This window comes from Uranotaenia lowii, chromosome 2 (assembly GCF_029784155.1).
Source record: "Uranotaenia lowii strain MFRU-FL chromosome 2, ASM2978415v1, whole genome shotgun sequence".
NCBI lineage: Eukaryota > Metazoa > Arthropoda > Insecta > Diptera > Culicidae > Uranotaenia > Uranotaenia lowii.
In genome coordinates this window covers 397,400,008-397,411,659 of record NC_073692.1, presented here as the reverse complement: position 1 = coordinate 397,411,659, position 11,652 = coordinate 397,400,008, and the positions used below count along the sequence as shown (strand labels likewise).

General features: G+C 38.8%; 1 protein-coding gene across 1 annotated transcript; it reads right to left on the bottom strand.

Annotated features, from left to right (window-relative positions):
* Window positions 1-212: 212 nt before the first annotated feature.
* LOC129743315 (uncharacterized) lies at window positions 213-8,427 on the bottom strand. The gene is made up of 2 exons (XM_055735301.1): window positions 5,110-8,427; window positions 213-305 (listed from the first exon to the last, which is right to left on the bottom strand). The coding sequence occupies exons 1-2, from the start codon at window positions 8,425-8,427 to the stop codon at window positions 213-215; spliced, it is 3,411 nt and encodes a 1,136-aa protein (XP_055591276.1).
* Between the last annotated feature and the right edge of the window lie 3,225 nt (window positions 8,428-11,652).

Genomic DNA, 11,652 nt, shown 5'->3' with positions numbered 1-11,652 from the left:
CTTTTCGATTTTCGGGGGTTGATTGTATCAACCAAAACAGTTGGTTTTTTTGTCGTCTCGGCTGCGAATGGATTCTAAGAAAACGAGATATTTTCTCATATTTTTTTCGAATACTTAGTGTTCACTTTTAGTAAATAAAAAAAAAGTAGAAAAACTAATACATCGGCGAGAAGCGGCAAAGTTCGGGTCGTTAAACGGTCTTCAGGTGCAGTTCAGGGAATTGCGTGGGTGTTTTTTTTCGTCGCTTGCTGTGACTGATTCTTGCGTTGTCCGGTTACGGTCCGGTCCGGTTGAAAAAGTATCACCTGGAAAAAGGTGCCGTTTAATTTAATGAATGAAAATCTAAGTGCTGATCATTTAATGGATAATTTCAAGTGAAACGAGTGACTAAAGTTAAATTCGATTTTTTTTACTATGTAGGTCAAGTCATTAAAATATGACATCACACGTGTTATGATGGGCTGGGAAAGTAAATTCTTAAGTTCTAGCACCAGTCATACCAATCTCGGCATGCTGCGAAAGAATAGCTTCGAAGCACTGTGAACAGCATACAAATTACTAGAGCCTTTTTTGTTATAACAATAAGTACTCTTTCATTATGGGGCGATTCAAATATTACGTAACGCAATTTTCGATCGTTTTCAACCCCCCCTCCCCCTACGTAACAAATTCGTTTAAGATTTTCTATACAAAATTCACAAAACGTAACAAACTCTTAAACCCCCTCCCCCCCTTAACGCGTTACTTAATATTTGAATAGTCCCTTTAGGGGTACAAGGGTAAGTACAAGGAAAAGTACATGGTAACAAGGTAAGATGTAAAACATTGAAAACGTTTAAATATTTATCTTTTGATTAAATATATTAAAAATAGCTTAACTTTATTGTGGGGTTTAGTGGGGGGGAATGGACAGGACATCAAACGAATAGAAGACTGATATACAATGGATTGTGGGTTCAAGCCAGCCGGAGTATCTCGGCTAATTTGGAATGTTGAGTAGGTTACTTAGGTACATTTTCAGGATTCTTTATTTGTTTAGAACAGTTGGAAGGGAGTAAGATGAGTCAAACCTGTCCCAATCCAGTGGTAACGGAACCCTTGGTTGTGCTGCAATTATTGTTGATGAGTTAAGCATGAACAATATTTGAATTTGCGATTGAGACTTCCCGTACCGACTCGGGTCGAAAGACCTACCAGCCACTGGTGGGTCAAACATACATACATACATATACATACATTTGGAAAACAAACATAACACGAGTTATTTTTTTTTTAATTTTTTTATTTTTCGACAATTTATTCATTTTTGTCATTTTTGTCATTTTTGTCATTTTTGTCATTTTTGTCATTTTTGTCATTTTTGTCATTTTTGTCATTTTTGTCATTTTTGTCATTTTTGTCATTTTTGTCATTTTTGTCATTTTTGTCATTTTTGTCATTTTTGTCATTTTTGTCATTTTTGTCATTTTTGTCATTTTTGTCATTTTTGTCATTTTTGTCATTTTTGTCATTTTTGTCATTTTTGTCATTTTTGTCATTTTTGTCATTTTTGTCATTTTTGTCATTTTTGTCATTTTTGTCATTTTTGTCATTTTTGTCATTTTTGTCATTTTTGTCATTTTTGTCATTTTTGTCATTTTTGTCATTTTTGTCATTTTTGTCATTTTTGTCGTTTTTGTCATTTTTGTCAATTTTGTCATTTTTGTCATTTTTGTCAATTTTGTCATTTTTGTCATTTTTGTCATTTTTGTCATTTTTGACATTTTTGTCATTTTTGTCATTTTTGTCATTTTTGTCATTTTTGTCATTTTTGTCATTTTTGTCATTTTTGTCATTTTTGTCATTTTTGTCATTTTTGTCATTTTTGTCATTTTTGTCATTTTTGTCATTTTTGTCATTTTTGTCATTTTTGTCATTTTTGTCATTTTTGTCATTTTTGTCATTTTTGTCATTTTTGTCATTTTTGTCATTTTTGTCATTTTTGTCATTTTTGTCATTTTTGTCATTTTTGTCATTTTTGTCATTTTTGTCATTTTTGTCATTTTTGTCATTTTTGTCATTTTTGTCATTTTTGTCATTTTTGTCATTTTTGTCATTTTTGTCATTTTTGTCATTTTTGTCATTTTTGTCATTTTTGTCATTTTTGTCATTTTTGTCATTTTTGTCATTTTTGTCATTTTTGTCATTTTTGTCATTTTTGTCATTTTTGTCATTTTTGTCATTTTTGTCATTTTTGTCATTTTTGTCATTTTTGTCATTTTTGTCATTTTTGTCATTTTTGTCATTTTTGTCATTTTTGTCATTTTTGTCATTTTTGTCATTTTTGTCATTTTTGTCATTTTTGTCATTTTTGTCATTTTTGTCATTTTTGTCATTTTTGTCATTTTTGTCATTTTTGTCATTTTTGTCATTTTTGTCATTTTTGTCATTTTTGTCATTTTTGTCATTTTTGTCATTTTTGTCATTTTTGTCATTTTTGTCATTTTTGTCATTTTTGTCATTTTTGTCATTTTTGTCATTTTTGTCATTTTTGTCATTTTTGTCATTTTTGTCATTTTTGTCATTTTTGTCATTTTTGTCATTTTTGTCATTTTTGTCATTTTTGTCATTTTTGTCATTTTTGTCATCTTTGTCATTTTTGTCATTTTTGTCATTTTTGTCATTTTTGTCATTTTTGTCATTTTTGTCATTTTTGTCATTTTTGTCATTTTTGTCATTTTTGTCATTTTTGTCGTTTTTGTCATTTTTGTCAATTTTGTCATTTTTGTCATTTTTGTCAATTTTGTCATTTTGGTCATTTTTGTCATTTTTGTCATTTTTGTCATTTTTGTCATTTTTGTCATTTTTGTCATTTTTGTCATTTTTGTCATTTTTGTCATTTTTGTCTGTCGGGGCGTCCAAGTACCTTCTTCCTTCCGTGACTAGGTTCCTTCCGATAGCGGCTGATTTGGGCGTCCCAACACTGAATTTGGTGAACCTTGCTGGGGGAATCGGGTTTGGTTCTTTTCACCTGCTGCCAACAACCAACCGAACAATTTACTGGGCGAAATCCAAGGGGTAAAGCCTCCCAAATGATGTGGTCATCAACTCCAAAAAGCACACGCGACAAATTTACAAACACTACATATATTTTGAACTTAACACTAAACTATAATTAACAAAAAAAGACCTCGAATGTCGGTCGGAGGATAGCCTCCACTAGTGTTGACGATGATGGTGCAGTTACAAGTGATTGCTGTTGTTTTGGGGTGGCGTCGCCAGACCGATGTGCGATGTTTTACTCATCGGCGCAACTCGTTCGTTCTCCGCCAATCGCATTCACTCTCGCCAGACCATTGTCGTTGATATCGTTCTCCGACGCTCTCAATTGCCCATCGTGGCCGACTGAATATGAAGGTGGGCTTTGATGCAGTTTTCATCCATGCGCGTCTCAAGGGTTGCTTACTCCTAAACATCCTGGCCACCCAGAAATAACCATTTCTGCAAAAACAAAAAACAAAATATCCTCTTCCATTGAGGTGATTGGAGGGGGAACGGGAGTAAGGGTTAAATGGATTTGGGTTGAAAATCGTCTGACTTTACTTCATCTGACTCAGGCTGAATCGGCAAAAGACAAATTCTTTCGACCGCACGAGTTTTATACCCACTGTTAGTTTTCAATGTAACTACTCGTACGATGCCATCTCTACCTGGGTGTACTTCGGAAATGCGGCCCATCTTCCAGTGTATTGGTGGGACATTATCATCGCAGATTATCACCAATCTTCCTAACTGGATGTTTACATTTTTACTCCACCGTTTGGTTCTGGCCTGCAACTGTGAAAGATACTCCCTTCGCCAACGATTCCAAATGTGTTGTACCTTTTGTTGTATCAGCTGAGACTTATGAATTCTGTTTTCAGGTATACTTAATAAATTGTGTTCGGGAAGAGCTTGCAAGGAGGATCCCAACCAGAAGTGCGCCGGTGTAAGGGGCTCCAAATCGTTAGGATCGTCTGACTGCTGAGTGATAGGCCTAGAATTGAGACATGCTTCCACCTGTACCAGTAATGTTTGCATGTCTTCGAAGGATAATGGGTGGTCACCAATGACCCTCAATATGTGGTACTTAGCAGATTTCACAGCCGCTTCCCATAGGCCACCAAAATGAGGTGCTCGAGGAGGGTTTAAGTGCCACTGAATGGAATCGTTTGAGCAATGCTTCGATATTTTGTCATGATGATCTTTAGACCTGAGTAACTTTATCAAGTCTCGCAAATAGTTCCTAGCACCGACAAAATTGGTTCCGTTGTCGGAATAGATGTCAGCAACCTTGCCCCACCTGCCGAGAAACCGTCTTAGTGCCTGTAGGAAACGCTCTGTTGTGAGGTCAGTTACCAGTTCTAGGTGCACAGCTTTTGTCGAAAAACAAATAAATACCGCTACGTAAGCCTTAGCAGCTGGTTTTCGTGGCGCATAGCGTACTTGTACTGGTCCGAAGTAATCCACTCCGGTTCTTGTGAAAGGTCGTGATTCCGTTACGCGTTCCGCAGGCAATTCTCCCATGAATTGCTGAATTGGTTTGGGCCTTGCTCTGAAGCATGTGACACATTTGTGAATGACATTTCTAACCACGCTCCGCCCTCCCAGTGGCCAAAACCGTTGCCTAACGGTGCAAAGTGTCAGCTGAGGTCCAGCGTGCAATAATTTTCTGTGATATGATTCAAATAAAAGCTTCGTAAAACCATGATTTGCAGGAAGAACCATAGGGTGTTTGAAATTCTCAGATTCATTAGAATGCCTTAACCTTCCGCCTACCTTAACTATGCCATTTTGTACAAAAGGATTGAACCAGCGTAGTGGTGATTTTCTGGAAACAGATTCCCCTTTTGAGCACGACCTCAGTTCTTCTCCAAAACATTCTAGTTGAACTAGGCGCACAATAACATTCTCTGCATCTGATAATTCTGATGCTCTAAGGAATCCTGAAATAGGACCCTCGTCTGACTTTCTAAGCATTCGAATTAAGCGAATCCAAATCGCCGTGGAACGGATAAGTTTCGTATAGTCGGAAAAGTGTGAAATATACCAGTTATTGAACTCTCTGACAACAGAGTTAGCTGCAGCTACATTCTTGTGCCTCCTTTCTTCTTCGCCTCCTTCTTCCAACGTGCTGACCGATGCCATAGGCCAGTTCTCCATGCGTTCCGATAACCAACATGGACCATTCCACCAAAACTCGTTTCCAAGAATCTCCTCGGGGAGAATACCACGAGAGATTAAGTCCGCAGGGTTCTGCTTTCCTGCAACATGGTTCCATTGACATCCTTCGGTTAATGATTGAATTTTGCTCACTCTATTGGCCACAAAAGTAGTCCAGGTTGAAGGCGTCGAGGCGAGCCAACGCAAAACGCATGTAGAATCGGTCCAAAAGAAAGTCGAGGCTTCGCTTTTGAGTGATTTTTTCACATTGGCTACCAGCTGAGCCCCAAGTAAAGCTCCACACAGCTCTAATCTTGGAATGCTTTGCGATTTTAGTGGTGCTACGCGTGACTTCGAGGTTAGTAGGGTTGTTTTCAATTGGCCTTGAGAATTTTGGCTACGAATGTATACACAAGCCCCGAACGCCCTTTCTGAAGCATCAGAAAAACAGTGGATCTCAAGCAGAACAGAGTCGAAAATAACGACGCATCGATTGATTCGGATCTCATTTAGCAAACCGAGTTGCTGGTGAAATTTCCTCCAAGCTTCATCAAAACTCAACGGAACTGGATCATCCCAATCCAGTCGTTGATCCTTCTCGTTTCTAAGCATCCAAATTTTCTGCATGAAAATCTTAGCAGTCACAATAACGGCTCCAATAAGCCCCAGGGGATCGAAAAGCATGGCAATAACGGACAGTATTCGCCTTTTTGTTAATGGTTCAATAGATTCTACGGCCGGAATACTGAATTGAAAACTGAAAACATCTGACGTGGGCATCCATGTCAAACCTAATGTCTTGACCGATGGATCAGGATCCAGATTTATACCCTCCGAACATTTAATTGCCAAATTATCTTCAGTAACGTTCTTCAATACTTCAAGGCTGTTTGAGGCGTATTTTCTCAAACGAAACCCACCAGAACTCATCAACGCATCTAGTTGAACTTGCAGCTCACTAGCTTCCTCTACGGTATCCGATCCAGTGATGACATCATCCATATACGTGTCATACAAAACAGCCCTTGCTGCGAGAGGAAAATCCCCTTTACCATCCGTGGCTAACTGTTGCAGCGTTCTAGTGGCTAAAAATGGTGCAGGTTTGGTGCCGTAGGTGACTGTGCGCAGTTCAAAGATCGATATATTCTCCTCGGGAGATGATCGCCACAAAATGGATTGAAGAGGACGATCAGCTTCGGAAATTCTGATTTGCCTGAACATTTTTTCAATGTCAGCAACAACCATGACCTGTTTGGTTCGACAGCGGAGAATAATCGAGCGTAAGTCATCCTGAATAACAGGACCATTCAATAATCCATCGTTCAACGATATTCCAGTTGAAGTTTTACAAGAGGCGTCAAAAACGACCCTGACCTTGGTTGTGGTACTGGCCTCTTTAACAACTGGGTGGTGTGGCAAAAAACAACGCTTAACTGACTGTTTAACTGATTGCTGACATGACTCATTCTCCAACTCAACTATCTTTTCCATATGGCCCAAACGAACATATTCTTCCATGAATTCTTGGTATTGCTTCCTAAGGTTTTCGTCCCTTGAAAGTCTCCGCTCCGTTGACAGAAACCGTCGCCTAGCGATCTCTTGTGACTCACCTAATTGGTCAATAATACTTTCATTACGTGGCAGAGAAACCGTGTATCTTCCGTCCGACTCGCGTTTTACAGTTTTGGAGAATAAATGTTCGCATTTAGCTTCCTCTGGTGAAAGAATACTGTCTGAATCGACCTCCTCACAGGACCAAAATCGAGCCATCATAGTTTCCAAAGAATCTTCCGTGATAGAAGTGTTAGAGATTACTTCTATGGCTTGCCTTGGAGTTTGTAAACCTCCACAGACTACCCAACCAAAGACCGAATGGTTCAGAGAAGGAAGTTGATCACCCAAATCAATTCTTTCTCCAGTATGGAAGAAATCGAAAAACGCTTCAATTCCTAGAACGATGTCTACCTCGCTAGAAATGGAGAACGAAGGATCTGCCAGCTCGATACCATCTGGAAATCTCCAGCTTGATGTCCGAATCGTGGTTGTGGGTAAGTTAACCGTCACATTAGGTAGAACAAGAAAACTCATCACTCGTGAAAACTGTGAAACTCGTGATCGAACCGTGGCATGAATCCTCTGTTTGACCTTGGTTGCTGCCTGCCCTATTCCAATAACGCAAATTTCGACCCTTTCTCTGGTGGCTTTCAATCGTTGGCTCATTCGCTCCGTAAGAAGATTGCTCTCCGAGCCAGAATCTAGAAGAGCTCTTACTGGGTATTGATTACCATAATCGTCTTCCAAAATGACTACAGCCGTGGCCAAGAGAACCTGCGACGAGCGTTGGGAGGCAGCGTTGGAGGACTGGATATCTGTTGCTGCCAGGTTTGTCACTTGCGGATCTGATACAACCATCGATTCATGAGGCCTTGATTCTGCATTGTCCTTCCGATATCTAGAACTTCTGGATTCTCCTTTACCCATGTTAAAACAAACCAAACTGTGATGGCGACCCTTACAATGGCGACAAGAATACCTTGATTTGCAATCTTTAGCCCTATGGCTCTTGCTAAAGCAGTTTCGGCAAAGTGAATGACTTCGCAGCAACCCTTCTCTATCCTCAATCTTCATGCGCTGAAAAGCCTGGCATCGAAATAACGGATGATCCTCCTGACAAGCAACACACGCTTTACCAGACGATTGAATCGAACTGAAGCTACCCTTAGTAAATTGTCTAAACCTTGAAACTGATTGTGGTTGAACTGCCTTGGGTTCCACTATCTTAGCTGGCAAAGATTCCAATACACGCACTCGCCTGCGAAGGAATTCCGTCAAATCTTGAACAACATCTTGGTCCTTAGCTGCGGAGCTTTCTTCCCATCCTCTGCGTGTCGCAGGATCGAGACGCGAGGAGAGAAGATGGACCAGAAGAAGATCCTTGTAATCTTCAGGCTGAATGATTTGATCTAAAGTCTGCACAATTCTCTCAAATCCTTCTAAGAGAACTTGCAGATCACTGACGGATTCCTTTGGCAAAGAAGGCAGCTGAAACAGACCTTGGACTTGTCTTTTCCGTAAGAGCTTGCTATTATTATATCTTTTCAGTAACAAATCCCAGGCGATTTGGTAATTGGTCTTGGTAATCTTGATAGGATCAATCAGAGCCTTGGGTTCACCCTGTAGACAACCCTTAAGATAGTGGAACTTTTCCACTTCCGGTAAATCAGTTTTCCAATGAATAAGGGACATGTATAAATCTCGAAAACTTAACCATTCTTCAATATTTCCATTAAAAGTTTGAAGTTTGATCTGAGGAAGTCGAACGTGATCAAGAGTTGGTTGCAATAACGAGTCATTCACCCTAGATGTACTATTGAAATCCGGTAATTGAGCCCTTTCCTTTAACTTCTCCATAAGAAACGCTTTGGCATGGTAATATTTTTCGCTAAACGTGGCCCTTTCACGCTCGAAAAAAGTTTCATCTAAATCGAAATCATCATGAGATTGAATTTCAATCAAAGTGTCATTCAGTTTTTCCCACAGGCTGTCAATTTCCTCCAAACGAATCTCAATTTGAATCGATGTTGAATCCTCTTGAAATGTTTCAACAAAACGCCAAATGTCACCGAACGAAGACTGAATTTGTTTGAATCTCATGTTCAGAGACTTGAGGCTCGGAGCCACCGTTGAAATTGAAGGTTTCTTTGTGCTGGGCATGATTAGTTTTGTAACTGCGGAATATGAATTCAAATTCAGTTCCAATTAAACCTCCAACAGTGCACTGCGAATACCTTGTACCGATTCAATTACTGGCAGTAAATTCCGACAAATTAGATTCAAAGTCTGAACCGAATGAATTCTTGATATTAAACAAACTCAGTCTCAATACTGTCAAAATACTGACCCAATCTGAATAAATAACACAATAAGTACTCAATAAGCAGATTTCCATTGATAAAATTATCGACAATATTCAAATTTAATCAATCATTGATAAAACGATACAGACTCAACACCGTCGCCAACGATAATTTCAACCAATGTAATTTTCAACAAACTGAAACGGACTCCAGAAATTACCAATCAACAACCTTGGATTGAATACAGTCAAATTCTGACTCAAAATTATCGAAAAAACAGCTCAATTCTGATGCAGCATGAAATTTTAATAGTTTATGATCAAACTCAAGCTTTCAAATTAACATCTTGTAACTTAAAATGATTAATATCGTGTAATTTTGATCACCTTCCAATATTGTTTCATCAAATTCAATCAGTGTTCACTTCCTATAAGAAGATAATATTCAAACTCGTTCCAATATAGGTCACCCGACCTTAGATTCGGTTAGCTACACAAACAATCATCATCAATTAGCAAACTCCAATTCACATATCATAAACAGCTGATCGATAAATAACATCGCATCTCAGTAGCAGTAATGCAGAACTATTTAGGTGCTATCCAATCGCACAAACACTAGTTAGGGTAGTAATACCAATAATAGGTTAACTCAAACCTTCCAAACAGAAACCAATTCCGACCAACTAGGACCAACAATGTCCTTTTCAACAGACAAAAACACTCCAAATAGAGTCAAAGGCCTCCCAGCCAATGACAACAGGGATACGGTAAGTATTGAGGTTGGAAGAGGATTTAAATCATAATTAAATCTATATTTTAAAGCAACCAACAGTGTTTCGTCGAGTAACTTACTCAATCCAAAATGGAATCGATCATCCTTGGCCGAAGGGGTGATGAGGTGAGGGGGTGATGTTCCAATCACCAGGCAGTAGCACCGTTCACTAGTGGACCTTCCGAGTTGGCGATGTTCCAATCGCCGGATGTTCCGACCCTTTCCGAAACGCTGCTTGACCGACACCGGGCATGCAAAGGTGTCCTAGGCGGTGATGTCGATGACCAATAAACGATAGATGATGTCCCAGGATGATGAATAGGATTCAGCCTATCCTCGATGGCGCTGATTCTCGATGGCGCTTATCCTTGATGGCGCTACCCAAGCCAAGCCAAACGTAAGCACACAAAGGATGTTTTGTTGCTTCGATTGTTCAGCCCAACTTCTTCTTCAATGGCGGGACGGGTGCTTTAGAATTGGCAGAACAATTGACTCACGGGTGTTGCAGACAATGGTATCCGGATTTACGCGCAAATTGGGCCACATCCGGCTCGAAGGACCATAATGTCGGGGCGTCCAAGTACCTTCTTCCTTCCGTGACTAGGTTCCTTCCGATAGCGGCTGATTTGGGCGTCCCAACACTGAATTTGGTGAACCTTGCTGGGGGAATCGGGTTTGGTTCTTTTCACCTGCTGCCAACAACCAACCGAACAATTTACTGGGCGAAATCCAAGGGGTAAAGCCTCCCAAATGATGTGGTCATCAACTCCAAAAAGCACACGCGACAAATTTACAAACACTACATATATTTTGAACTTAACACTAAACTATAATTAACAAAAAAAGACCTCGAATGTCGGTCGGAGGATAGCCTCCACTAGTGTTGACGATGATGGTGCAGTTACAAGTGATTGCTGTTGTTTTGGGGTGGCGTCGCCAGACCGATGTGCGATGTTTTACTCATCGGCGCAACTCGTTCGTTCTCCGCCAATCGCATTCACTCTCGCCAGACCATTGTCGTTGATATCGTTCTCCGACGCTCTCAGTTGCCCATCGTGGCCGACTGAATATGAAGGTGGGCTTTGATGCAGTTTTCATCCATGCGCGTCTCAAGGGTTGCTTACTCCTAAACATTGTCATTTTTGTCATTTTTGTCATTTTTGTCATTTTTGTCATTTTTGTCATTTTTGTCATTTTTGTCATTTTTGTCATTTTTGTCATTTTTGTCATTTTTGTCATTTTTGTCATTTTTGTCATTTTTGTCATTTTTGTCATTTTTGTCATTTTTATCATTTTTGTCATTTTTGTCATTTTTGTCATTTTTGTCATTTTTGTCATTTTTGTCATTTTTGTCATTTTTGTCATTTTTGTCATTTTTGTCATTTTTGTCATTTTTGTCATTTTTGTCATTTTTGTCATTTTTGTCATTTTTGTCATTTTTGTCATTTTTGTCATTTTTGTCATTTTTGTCATTTTTGTCATTTTTGTCATTTTTGTCATTTTTGTCATTTTTGTCATTTTTGTCATTTTTGTCATTTTTGTCATTTTTGTCATTTTTGTCATTTTTGTCATTTTTGTCATTTTTGTCATTTTTGTCATTTTTGTCATTTTTGTCATTTTTGTCATTTTTGTCATTTTTGTCATTTTTGTCATTTTTGTCATTTTTGTCATTTTTGTCATTTTTGTCATTTTTGTCATTTTTGTCATTTTTGTCATTTTTGTCATTTTTGTCATTTTTGTCATTTTTGTCATTTTTGTCATTTTTGTCATTTTTGTCATTTTTGTCATTTTTGTCATTTTTGTCATTTTTGTCATTTTTGTCATTTTTGTCATTTTTGTC

Bases quoted from the DNA above. Each gene is read 5' to 3' on its own strand.
- LOC129743315 (XM_055735301.1), bottom strand. From the start codon at position 8,427: ATGTCCCTTATTCATTGGAAAACTGATTTACCGGAAGTGGAAAAGTTC. The intron at 306-5,109 runs GTAGCTGCAGCT...ACCTTTTTCCAG, and splicing joins AAGAAAGGAGGCACAAGAAT to GTGATACTTTTTCAACCGGA.